The sequence below is a fragment of the Nansenia antarctica genome (assembly GCF_963989245.1).
Source record: "Nansenia antarctica genome assembly, chromosome: 4".
NCBI lineage: Eukaryota > Metazoa > Chordata > Actinopteri > Argentiniformes > Microstomatidae > Nansenia > Nansenia antarctica.
The window spans coordinates 16,041,350-16,054,400 of NC_137689.1; the positions used below are offsets into that span (position 1 = coordinate 16,041,350).

The 13,051-nt window shown below is 45.3% G+C and overlaps 1 protein-coding gene across 1 annotated transcript; it reads right to left on the reverse strand.

Moving 5' to 3' along the window:
- Window positions 1-8: 8 nt before the first annotated feature.
- On the reverse strand, window positions 9-7,116 carry rnf214 (ring finger protein 214). The gene is made up of 16 exons (XM_080530291.1): window positions 7,072-7,116; window positions 6,746-6,841; window positions 5,353-5,500; window positions 5,187-5,246; window positions 4,897-5,037; window positions 4,352-4,485; window positions 4,002-4,070; window positions 2,953-3,049; window positions 2,690-2,778; window positions 2,485-2,572; window positions 2,249-2,347; window positions 1,788-2,113; window positions 1,543-1,660; window positions 1,303-1,452; window positions 1,035-1,136; window positions 9-788 (listed from the first exon to the last, which is right to left on the reverse strand). The coding sequence occupies exons 2-16, from the start codon at window positions 6,823-6,825 to the stop codon at window positions 726-728; spliced, it is 1,764 nt and encodes a 587-aa protein (XP_080386417.1). The 5' UTR covers window positions 6,826-6,841; window positions 7,072-7,116; the 3' UTR covers window positions 9-725.
- Window positions 7,117-13,051: the final 5,935 nt, after the last annotated feature.

Sequence of the window (13,051 nt, forward strand, 5' to 3'; positions counted from 1 at the left end):
TGTTTTATTACAATAATGATATCATCATTACAATTTATCTTAATAGAAAAACTAAATATAAATCTTTTTTTAACCTTCATTTCTCATTCAAACAGGATAATTATACTTCTAGTGTGACATTCAGTAAGGCACTTCAGCCATAGACATAAGAATAAGATGGTTGAGGTCAATTCCTTTTAAATACAGGCACATTTCAATTACAATTTAACAATATAACATCAGACAAAATGAGAAGCTTTTCATATAAATTTTTCTTACTATTTCAAATACTATTCCACTGAAGTAAAATCAAATTGACTCCAACCCTGGAACAAGAAGCCATGAAAGTTAGAAATATTACAAACGTACAAAATAACAAAATGTCACAGTTACAATTTCTCCAGCCCCATTCCTCAGCTGTTTAGCAACATATGGTCAGGAAGCCCACATTGTTGTTTTCATTTACACCTTAAAGGTTCACAAAATATAAACAGATTAGAATTGCAGTTGTTTCAACATGTTCTATTGGTCTGTCATAATCACTTAAGACCTAAACCATTTCCATGAAGTAAGTTGTAACTATAGAAGGACGCAGTGTATGAAATGATAGCGAATGTGCCATGACTACTCTGTATAGGTAGGGTTGCTGTACATCATTACATTATCTCTGTCTTCATGGTTCTGTTGCACTGAATGAGCAATGAGTGTTCAGCTCCTCTTGCTCCCATGTCTTCTGTGTTCTAATGTCACTTGGCCGGACAGAAGGGGCAGGAGTTGTTCTTGCTGGACTGCAGCCATACACTGATACACTAAAACATAGAAAGACACAACCATCAGCTTTAACATGGCTCTCATACTTGACTAAAGTGGGGAATGGGATCACAGACAGAAAGCATAGTAAGGTATTAGTAGCAATAAGTTCATAGCAGTTTCAGTTTTGCCTCACCAGTTTGAGCATGTGGAATCAGGGTAACATCAGGGTTAAGGGTTATTGCTCTGTAAACATCTATCTTCTACTATGCACTGTGAAAAGAATGCCTTGACGTAGGTCTCACCTCCTTGTGGACAGTGTGGGTGCAGCTCAAGGGGTGCTGGCTGTCTGCCTCCACATGGTTCTGGCACATCAGGCACAGCTTACGGTTACTGGGAGCCACAGGCTGGTGGGAGGGGAGGGAAGTAGTACTGTAGTTATAGGATCTGAGAGTACAGGTTGGTGTGGGCCAAAAGTTGACCAATAAAGACGTGCATTTAAAATTACATTATGTGCATTCTGTCACCAAAGAAAAACATTCTCAAACTTGGCAGGTTGAGAGAACTTTGTACCTGTGGGGGCCTCGTGTGGAAGACCTGTGCCACTGCAGGTCTCTGTGGGGAATGTGTGGGCCTCTGGATAGGGCCTGGGGGACGCTGGATTGGGGTTGGCTGACCAGAAAAGCCCCTGGCTGAGGAGGGAGGCCTGATGGGCCCTGGAGCCTGCGGAGGTTAGGGGTTAGGGGTGAGGGTTTAGCATGGAACTAGGTAAGCATGTGTATGGTGTACAGTGTGCGATTGTCCGACTCTTACCTGTCTCTCACTCTGTGCCAGTATCTGTGCCACCTGTTGCGTGACCTCCTCCATAGACAGGCCAGCCATGGTGCCCCGAGACGTCTTAATCTGCTGCAGCACAGACATGAGCTGGGCCCTAAGAGGAAAGAGGGAAGGATGGAGGGAGTCCTTTACTGCATTACGGCTACTAGTTAATTTGGATCTGGTGGGTCAGAGAGTGAATTTGAGTTCAGAGTAAACACAAAACGTGTGAGGTGCAGTACCTGGTACACTGTGGAAACCTGGCCCCCAGTTTCTCCAATAGCTTGTCCAGTTTGCCAACAGGTTGGGGGTTACTGGGGGGGAGGGGCTGGGCCGTGGGCATGGTGGGGGGCTGAGAGGCAGTTTGGGTCGCTGGGTGAGGGGGGGGAAGGGACAGAACGGGGGGGGAAGGGACCGGTGGGGGGATCACTCTGATTGGGGCTGTGAAGGATTGCTGGTGCTGAGGTAGGAAGGGCATCCCCATGGCATTAGGAGGGCCCATCGGAAATTGTTGAAAAGGGGGGCGAGTTGGGGGGGGGTACATGATCGGATTCATCACCAATTCCACCTAGGAAAGGACAAGGACGGACCCATTAAAAATAGATTTTGACATGGATATTGTCTACTATGTCTACTCAAACACACGCGCGCGCAAACACACACACACACACACACACACACACACACACACACACACACACACCGTGGGGATCTGGGGTAAGTGTGGAAAGTGTGTGACCCCAGGAAGGCTCTCTAACGGGTGGCCCTGCTGCAGCAGGAGAAGGTGCTCCTGGAACTGGTTCTGAGAGAAAAGGAAGGGAGAGAGAGAGAGAGGGATGAGACTAGATGCAGTCAATGATAAAGGGTTAAATGCTTCAACTCCCGTTCACTGTCCAGTGAGTAGCAGTGCTCCCCTTGCTCCACCCTCATGGTCCTCACCTGTAGCCCCACCACACTGCTACGCACCCGAGCTTCATTCCTCTCCCACTCCAGCCTCTTTTGTACGTGCTGCTGGTAGGGATCCAGTCTGCAGAGACGGAGGTTCAAACTCATCGGCGTTAGCACAGAAATAGAATAGCAGAGGCTTGAACATACAGACTAACACAGCGGCCTGTATACAGTACAGTATAGTATAGTACGGTACCGAAGAGTGTATAGGTATCGCTCGGCCTCCTTCAGCCAATCATCCACCTCAGACATGGTCACATCTCTCTGCATTTCCATTGCTGCAATCTATTGAACACAATGCAAATCGTAACACAAACCTCGGTTAACCCTTAGACTCCCTCACAAGTTTGCTTGGGTGGATCTGACATGTGAACATTCAGTGCTGTCCTACGGTTGTAATAGATTACTGCTGTAGTGGTAATTGCTTATGTGGAATTGTACACATATAGACAGACTGACCTCATCTCGTAGAGCTGCCTGACTGGCCTCCTCTGTCTCCGTTCGCAGGCGGGCCATCTCTGTGTTCAGCTCAGCCAGCTCCTGTTCCCACGTCTGCCTGGAAAACAGCACAGCCCAGATGGACAGGTTGGAGGGGATCACACTTTAGTTAGTGTAGTTGGAGTACAGGTGAGTGAGTGAGAGTAGAGGTGAGTGGAGGGTAGGCGGAAGATAGGTTGAAGAGGCGTCATATTCGAAAGGGAAGGGATAATGGAGTCCAGGGTGTGAAGTATGGAAATGTGCAGCTGACCTGGTGATATATTGAGATCTTTAGTCAGGTGGCCGGAAATGATATATTGATGACTCGGAGAGAAGGTTGAATCGTAATCATTGTATTAGGCAGATCTGGGTTACATTCTCTTGTACAGATGTTTCCAAGGCAGCATGCTCTGTTAAGTCCAAGCTTCAAGCATGGCTGCGACATAGGAGATGCCGAGCTTGGCTGCGGCATAAGGGATGCCGAGCATAGTACTGATGTTTGTTACAGCTTATATACTTGTTCTCAGAGAGGGAATAGCTTTACCTCGTAACTTACAATACTGACATTGGTTCCCATACATGGCTCTATCCTGTGTCCATGCTGTTCTACTCTGCTGACCACTGCTGACCACATGTCCTTAGAGTTAAACTGGTCTCACTGTTACTTGATATGGTATGTGCCTGCTCCTAAGGATGTGTTGTTTACTACTGAGAGTGGTCAGTTTAAAGTATGTTTAAGGTTAAACTATGAGTATTGTAATATTTGATAGGCACACAAAAATACATCATATCACCTGGGAAGTATTTTAAATACAGCTCTGTCTTTGTCTGGCACAATTGAACCATTACGCTAATAATCCAAAAAGTGCAAACCATGAACATACTATTCTTACCCAGGTCTGTTGCAGTTATGGGTATATGAAGTGTAGAGAGTTGTGTTGAGTTGTGTCCCAAGTGGAGTTGGTGTTATCTAAGGTTACAGTAATGGAAGGTTGGGTGGGAGTAAGACTGGCACTGCCCTGAATTCTTACTTCTCCTGGTCGTGTTCCTCTATTAGCAATTCCAGCTTCCTTGTAGTCTCCTCCAGCTCCTGGGACAATCTGACGGGGAGAGAAGAACACAGCTCACTAACAAAATATCACGTCACTGAAGCTAGACTGCTTTGACTAGGGGTGGGCATCGACGATCGATAATTGATCGATAAGGATCTTGGTCGATCACAAAATAAAACATTTGGTCGATCACAAAAAAAAAAAAAAAAATTTTTTTTTTTTTTTTGTGATCGACCAAATGTTTTATTTTGTGATCGACCAAGATCCTTATCGATCAATTATCGATCGTCGATGCCCACCCCTAGCTTTGACATCTACATCTGACGCACTTGTTATTTTCCTCCTCCATTCGGCCGTTCTCCACACTGAGCTCCTGCTTCTTGACCGCGAAATTCTTGCGGGTCGTCTTGCAGCAGTTCAGTTGGAGCTTCACGCGCAGGGACTCAATTTTGTCCAGCAGCACCTGGAAATTATCTTTACGTGACTGATGGTATAAAACCCCATAGACACGCATTACTTGAAACATAAATGTGTGCATATACCTGTAGGATAGGACACACAGAGCTGTGGGCAGCCACATGTTTTGCATATAATTTATAATTTAATTTAATTTTGCCATTTAGCAGACGCTTTTATCCAAAGCGACTTACAATTACGAATTACAGGGACATTCCCCCTGGAGTAACTGAGGGCTAAGTGCCTTACCCAAGGGCACACTAGTAGTGGTGTGGCTTCAGGCGGGATTTGAACTCACAACCTTCCGATCCCAAGTCCAACTCACTATCCACTAGACCACCACTACCCCTGCATATGAACTAACAAAGAGTGCAGATGTAAAGCGCATAGACTTTGTTTGTGTGTCTTGTGTTCAGACCTTCTGCTGGCAAACGCCCTCCTCCTTCTTCTGCTCCAGGCTGTCGGCCTGCCTGCCGTGCTCCGCCTCGTCCTCCTGCTGCTGCCTCAGAAGAACCTCATACTGCAAGGCCAGGTGGGTGCTGTACTCCTCCATGGATCTCTGAAGAGAGGGACAAAGGAAGGAAGGAAGGAAGGCAGGTAAAAGACAGGTGAGACAGAAAGGGGGAGTTTGTCATTAACATGGAAGAATAAATCATATACATTGATTATACACACTCTAATTGCTTCTTGTCCAGTGAACACACTTACCATCAGTGACTCCCAATCCTGATCAGTGTTAACTTCTTTTTCTGCTCTCCAGGCGTCCGTCTGCAAGAGACCCAACACTTTGGGGTGACTTGTTGTCACGTGTGCCAACATTTCACATGGGGAATTCATTACAGTGCTTTACACGTGTTATATAACAAAACAATACCTGGACACCTTGCTCCCCGTGCTTTTGTCCCTCAGGGTCTGCGCAAGGGACACTGTATACTTCATCCCCTGGGGACAACTGGTTAAGTTCCCCAGGTGTGCAACCAGTGGACCAGGGGTTGGAGGAGGGGGCTGACCACACGGCAAATCTTTCCGGAGATAAAATGGCAGCAAAAGTAATCAAAAAAGTGAACCATAGAACTAGATTCTTGTACAGGATATCCTCACTTGTCAGTAAAAACACACTGAGGACCCTATCAGGAGCTCTCATTCAATGTCACTTCGACTATGCCGTAACATCATGGTACTATAGAACCACAAAGGCCCATAAAACAAGACTCCAGACAGCCCAAAATAAACTGGTTAGGCTTCTGCTAGGCCTCAACCCTAGGACACATCTAACCGCTGCTCATTTTTTGAGCCTTGATTGGCTACGAGTAGTTGACAGAGTGCAGCAGCTTGCACTGGGCCTGGTCTTCAAGATTCGCTACACCACAAAGACACCCAAGTACCTGTCAACATACTTCCAAAAAGTGAACAACGTCCACACATACAACACCAGAGGAAGCTCCACGAACCACGTTCAACCGCGTTGCACCACAAACAAGGGGTTAAACTCGTTTGCAAACTATGCAGTAAAAATGTGGAACGCCCTTCCTATAATCTTAAAGGAGTGCAAAACACTGCCCACCTTCAAAACCACTCTCAAAAAACATTTACAGGAGGCTGCAATCCGTAACTGGACCCTCTAAATCAAAAATCAGATTAAAAGACCCGAACTACCCACTGTACATACTTTGTGTTTTGTCCCCCGCCCCCACCTGTGGTGTATGTCCCCACCTGTCCTACCCGCTGTACATACCTGATGTTTTGTTGTATTGTTCTTCCCATGATGGATGTATTTTTATCTTGTAGATAGTAATAGTTATTTGTCTGTATTATCTTGTAGATAGTACTAGTTTGTTTTGTCGGTCTTACATGTAACGATGAATTGAGAATCAAGGACCCCAATTGAAATAAGCCAGTGGCTTTCTTGGGTTTTTATCCTGTTAGATGACCTTGTATGTAATATGTACTTTCATGTACCTACTTCTGCAAATCTTCTAATAAAGTTTTCAATCAATCAAAACGTAAGACATCATCATGGCTCCCGAAGGAGGACATTGACCTTTCGCTGGTGAAGGAGAAGATGAGATGAGGTGAAGAGATCTTATAGCTAGGGACTTGACTAACAGAAGTTAGCTAGCTATAACAGCTACTGTGTCTCACTCACACACACACACACACACACACACACACACACACACACACACACACACACACACACACACACTCGTCCCAAGTGAGGCTGCTATATGTGTGTTTTTATCAAACGTGTACACTACTACACTTACCGTGCCAGGTGCTCCTCGAACGCCAATCCCCAGTCGATATCGTCCATATCTGTAGTCGATGAGATGTCCATGTCGTCCATATCTGTGGTCAGCTAGCTAACAGAGGCACAATCTGGTCAATGAAAATGAAACAGAAGCAAACTTGCGAGGTAGCTAGCTAGTAAAATAGGACAACATGCACTTGTTTAACTATTCACTGAAGTTCTCAAGAAGCAAATAGATCGTTCTAGTCTGTTTCTTTACCCATCACATTTCGATTTGAGTTAGGTTAGATAAAAAGTATAAACAAAAGAAAGCCTATTTCAAAGGCTAATAACATAGCAAACCTCTGGCTGAAACACTGCACGTAAGTCGACGTGCTGCACTTCCGCAAAAGCCACGTGGCCTTGGGGAGGCGGGGTAACAGGATGGGGGGGGGGGGCTCTCACGCAGATCAAAAAGATCTGAATATTCATTTATGTAAAATAAATAAGGAACACTAGTATTTTGTCAATAATAATATCTGTTAAACAATAAATAACCAATGATGTCATCAAATACATGTTTGTAATACCTTTTTTGCTGCTTTTTTCTTGTTCTGCTTACGCAAGGGCAGAGAAACCTCAGGGATGTTCGTTTTTATTAATTTATTGTAAGCCGCTTTGGATAAAAGCGTCTCCTAAATGACTTCAATGTAAAATGAGTAGTCATATTATGGGCACTGTAGGGACCCATTCATTCTAGAAAATATGTCCAAAACTCTTTGCAGTCTAACTATAATATTATGACAGAATCCCCCGCTGAAGACTTTGATTTGTATGTTGTTACCATGACCAAAGTGTATTGCAGCATAACAAAGTGACTTTTCAGAAAGATAATGCAGAAAAGGTCTTCGAAGAACAATTGTGTCATATTATGAGTTGTGTTGGAGTGTCTGTGTAACCAGTGGGGTTAATTGGTAAATCACGACAGGTGCCTGTGTCTTGCTCCCCTCCTCCTCTGTTACCAGCTGTGGCCACTCCTACTGATTACACAGGGCTACACTCTGACTACAGGTATGCAGCGTCTCCCTTGGTCTCCCAGTCGGCAGTGTGCACATGGTTTAGTAGGCTAATGTTTGTTTGATATACATCCATGCATTGCAGATATCCCCGCTATTGAGCTGTCTACTCCTGTGAGGGACTCGGAGTGCATTATTGTTCCCTGGCTCAAGGCACGGTTAGAGCCGTCTGGTTGCGGGCATTGATAGGCTACAGCCAAGGTAATGTGTTCTAAACACACAAACTAATATTGACAACCTGTAAAGTGACATGTTCTCTGTAAATATCCGTATCAATGTATTATGTTTGTGATGTCTAATTGGCTAATGTCTGTATTATTGGATGTCTTTCTTTCCAGAACAGAACAGAACTACAGCTTATAGCCATTGTCACTGCTGATTTGCTTGGTTAGGATTTTGTATGACAACAGTTTTAGCTCCCCTTGAACCTTTTGAATTGTTTTTAATTATTTTTGAAATGTTTGTATTTTATTTATGCTCCGCCCCGTTATTGTCAAAGTCTATGGGCTTGTGATATTAGTGATATTATTAATGTCTAGCTAGCTAGCCTGCCCTCACTGTGATATTAATGTGGAACATAGAAAGGAAGTTGGATGACCTTACTTTGCCTTTGTAGAATCCAATTGATAAATCTTCAAGCCTTAAGTTCAAGCCCTCAAACATGTGTATGAAGCATATGCATCTCTGTAACTGATGTGGCTATTGGAACTTGTATTCCACTCAGATGGGCAACGTCAGTCACTTTTGAAGTTCAAACAGCCTCACAGTCATCCATGAACTCATAGGGGACGTAATTCTATAATAATAATAATAATAATAATAATATATAAATATAAAATACGTAATTTCACATTCTCTTTCCTTGTTCAGAAATGCCAAATAAAAAGAAGAGTCAGGGAGGTCAGGGACTTTTTAATTTTGAAGAAGCTTGGAGGTTGGAAAATGAGTCGGACTCAGATGAGGAGATCGCCTTTTTTTTGTTGTTGATTGATTGAGAACTTTATTAGAAGATTTGCAGAAGTAGGTACATGAAAGTACATATTACATACAAGGTGAACCAACAGGATAAAAACCCAAGAAAGCCACTGGCTTATTTCAATTGGGGTCCTTAACCAAAGCCATGAGGGCCGCCCCCATCATGGCCGCCCCCAGGGACAACAACAAGGCCCAGACAGCAGCCAGCCTGGGGCCCATTCCACTAAGGTCGATTATCTTCTAAGCCTCGATAAACTTCTAAGCCTCGATAATGTTAGCTTGCGTTCGGTTCCATCAATGTGGCTCAAATAATTAGCTGCTTGGTTGAGCACCTTCTGAGTCAGATATAATTAGCCTGGTCGCGACCAGGCTAAAACACTGGCTAAAGTAAGACGCGCGTCAAAAAAGGCTCACAGGCGGAAACTACATCCCGAACGACAGTTCCTCTTTATTATATTAAATATTAGTTCCCACTTCACACGAGATAGATAGATGGATACGTTGACTGTGTGATAGATAGATAATTTGATATTTTGAAAGTGTGATCGATCGATAGATAACTTGATATTTTGAAAGTGTGATAGATAGATCAATAAATAAAAGAGTGTAAAAAAAAAAGTAATTGTCTCAACTTGCATAGCTGTCATCACAGCGGTCTGGCTGGCGCAGTGGTTAAGGCAACCAGCTAGACTTCCAAAGGTTGTGTGTTCGAGACTTGACAAAGTGATTATTATTTTTTTACATTTAACCGAAGATTTCATGCAAAGGCTTCAAACACCATTGTAATCGTGTCAGTTCTTGTAAATTAGCATGCACCATAATTGTATAGCCTACATACTTTTTTAGATGAGATTTTAGATTAGATTCAGACAACGAAATGCAGTAAAAAGTGTGTCCGAAGAGGGATTCGAACCACCGTCTAAAAATGACGAATAAATCCAATGGCAGCAGTCGATACCACTAGGCCATCGTGACGATATGACTGTTTGTAGCCTGCTGCTGATATCACCACAGTAGTAAATATTCATTTATTAAAATATGAACATATAACAATAACTGGGGCTAGTATGACCTACGCATTTAATCGGTCAGCAATATCTTGCCAAACCAATTCCCTCGCCTTGTTAATTGCGGCAGTATTGCACTATTTTACATCTTATTTTTCCGTCTTCATAAAAATCAATAATTCGGAATGCTGCGCAAATGTAGGACCCCTGCAGAGTGGAGTATCTTCATTTCGACAGATCGACTCTTCGGGGCTCTTTATGTCTGCGTACACGTGCCCATATCGAAGATTTGTAAGCCTGTCTTCTGTGAACACTCATCACACAAGCCTGATCCTCGTTCGAGGAATCACCTGAGGCTTGAATTCCAATCCCGAGTTGCCTGATCGCCGCATTTATTTCAATCGCCGATATACTGAGCCACCTTTAGTGGAACGGCCCCCTGGAGGACCAACCCAGTGGTGTGTGTGTGTGTGTGTGTGTGCGCGCGCGCTAAGTAGAGATCAACGTGGGTCTTGTGCGTAAATTAGAGAGTCTTGAATTACAGATTTGCACATAAAATTGTTGATTGTTGTAACTGTATAGGTTACATGATTAACTTTATAGGTTACATGATTGATTAATATGTTACATGATTGACAATTAAAAGAGATTGATTAATATATATTACATAACATAAAGAAGTACATTTCTGTTGTATTGGCTAAGAATAGGTAGAACTGCAGGTCCCTGAAGGCCTTGCGGCAAGACGTCATGGAAGTTGACAGTTTAGTTTGTTGGTTTTGAGAAATGCAAATTGTAACGTCCAGAATTAAAGTGAATATCCAATAGCTCTTTTATTGTTTGAAAGTGATCAAAAGTGTAGGCCAACAGATTTTTTATATAAAGAAGCTTTCGCTTTACAACCCGACGTCCTAGCCATCATTTTTTAAGGTAGAAATACTACAAGGATATGGCTTTTTGCCACGTTGCACCTGTTGTCATGACAACTGATGCTTCAATCATAATGTCGCGCAATATCAACAGTCAGTCACTTTTGAAGTTCAAACAGCCTCACAGTCATCCATGAACTCATAGGGGACAAGTAATTATATAATAATAATATATACATCTAAAATATATTTCACATTCTCTTCCTTGTTTTTCATATTGTAGCCATGAGCAGGAGGACTCAGAGGAAGCATGAGGATAGAGGGGAAGCTAAGCTGAAGGAGGACAGACCTGTAACTGTAAGTGTAACCATCACCATTAGCACACGTCCCTGCAGTTATATCAGTTTTGTGTAACCATGTAGCCATGAATGATGCCACACCTCCTCTGTTCTGCTCCTGCAGCAGGTCTGCTCGGGTAACAAGGCCACCAATGCCTCTGTGGCCACGGTTGCCCCCATCATGGCCGCCCCCGAGGACAACCAGGTCCAGGGAGCAGCCTCCCCCCTAGAGGTTCAGGCTGAACCCGAGGCCACCTCTGCCTCTATGGCCATGGCTGCCCCCGCGGACAACCAGCCCAAGGCTTCATATGCCAATGTGGCCCAGGTAGAGGCACTCCAGAGAGAAGCCAGCCAGGCCAAGAGAGCAGTAGTAGCCCAGGCCCAGAGAGCTGTCCACACAGCAGCCCAGAGAGCAGCCCGTATCCAGAGAGAGGCCCAGAGTCACACAGCAGTCAACTGGGCCCAGGGTGAAGCCGAGAGAGCAGCCCGACAGGCCCAGAGAGCAGAGAAGATACTGGCCCAGGCCCAGACAGCAGCCCAGGCCCTGACAGCAGCCCCACAGGACCAGAGAGCAGCCCAGGACCTGAGAGAAGCCCAGGACCAGATAGTAGTCCAGGCCCTGAGAGCAGCCCAGACAGCAGACGAGAAAGCAGCCCATACCCGGAGAGAAGCCCAGAGTCCCAAAGCAGACTATTGGGCCCAGAGGGAAGCCAAGAAAGCAGCCCGATGGGCCGAGAGAAAAGCCCAGGACCTGAGAGCAGCCCGACAGGCCCAGAAAGCAGTCGAGAGACTGGCCCAGGCCCAGACAGCAGCCCCACAGGGAGCAGCCCCACAGGTCCAGAGAGCAGCCCCCCAGGGAGCAGCCCAGAGAGCAGCCCCACAGGTCCAGAGAGCGGCCCCACAGGTCCAGAGAGCAGCCCCCCAGGGAGCAGCCCAGAGCGCAGCCCCACAGGTCCAGAGCGCAGCCCAGGCTTCATATGCTTCTGTGGAGAAGGTAAGACCCACCCCATGTCAGGAGACATGTGCAATGTGCAATATACAGTAGTACAAAGGTAGTAATCAGTAGTGCAAAGGTTATAGAGTGATCACATTAACCAGGGATGAGCAGCCATTATTAAGTATTGTCATTGTCATCATAGTGTAGGCATTTTCCATTGTCATATCTATAGTATCCTAAGGTGGGGGGGGGGGGTACTGAGAGTCATAGTCAAGTGTGTGTGTGTGTGTGTGTGTGCGAGGGGGGGCAGTAGTTCAGTGGGTTATGTGGAGGGGGGGATTGTTTATCAGAGTGATCGCTCTGTTATCTCCATCGGGGAGTTTCAAAGGACTATGGTACTGTATTTGATAACTGCCCACTCACCCTATTTAGGATTGCTAAAAATAGACAATACACAAAGATGAGGGGAGACAACTGACTGGTTTTATTCTCAGAAAAGACAAGGGACCCCTCTTGCCAAATACATTTGAGATTGCACCTTAAGTATGTTCACTGTATGTCCACAGGAGTGTAATGAGGCCCAGGCTGCCCTGCTGTTGGAGGCAACCCAAAGAAAGGCGGAGCAAGAGCTCTACATGGCAGAGAAGGCCCGAGTGGCAGAAGAAAGGAAGGAAGAACAAGGGGTCTGGAAGAGGGAGATGGAGGAAGCCCAGGCCAGGTACATGGCAGAGAAGGCCCGAGTGGCAGAAGAAAGAAAGGAAGAACAAGGGGTCTGGAAGAGGGAGATGGAGGAAGCCCAGGCCAGGTACATGGCAGAGAAGGCCAGAGAAGCAGAAGGAAAGGAAGAGCGAAAGATCTTGAAGAGGGAGGTGGAGAAGAGAGAGAAAGAGGTGGAGCAAGCTCAGGCCGGGCACATGAAAGAGATGGCCAGAGTGGAAAAAGCAAGAAAGGCAGAGCAAGAGGTCTGGAAGACAGAGAAGGAGAAGAGAGAGAAAGAAGGGGAGGAAGCCCAAAGCCTTCTGCCGAAGGAGAAGCAACACGGCGACGCAGAGAAGAAGAGGCTGAAGGAAGAGAGACAGAGGGTAGATAAGGACGGAGAAGAGCTGGACAGGAAGAAGAAAATAGCAAAGCTGGCAGGCTT

What these genes read in the sequence shown, in the direction of transcription:
- rnf214 (XM_080530291.1), bottom strand. Translation starts at nt 6,825, where the DNA reads ATGGACGACATGGACATCTCATCGACTACAGATATGGACGATATCGAC. An exon ending in AGGATTGGGAGTCACTGATG is followed by an intron (nt 5,038 to 5,186) that starts GTAAGTGTGTTC and finishes CCCTCTCTTCAG; the next exon opens with AGATCCATGGAGGAGTACAG. An exon ending in AGGGCGTTTGCCAGCAGAAG is followed by an intron (nt 4,486 to 4,896) that starts GTCTGAACACAA and finishes GATAATTTCCAG; the next exon opens with GTGCTGCTGGACAAAATTGA.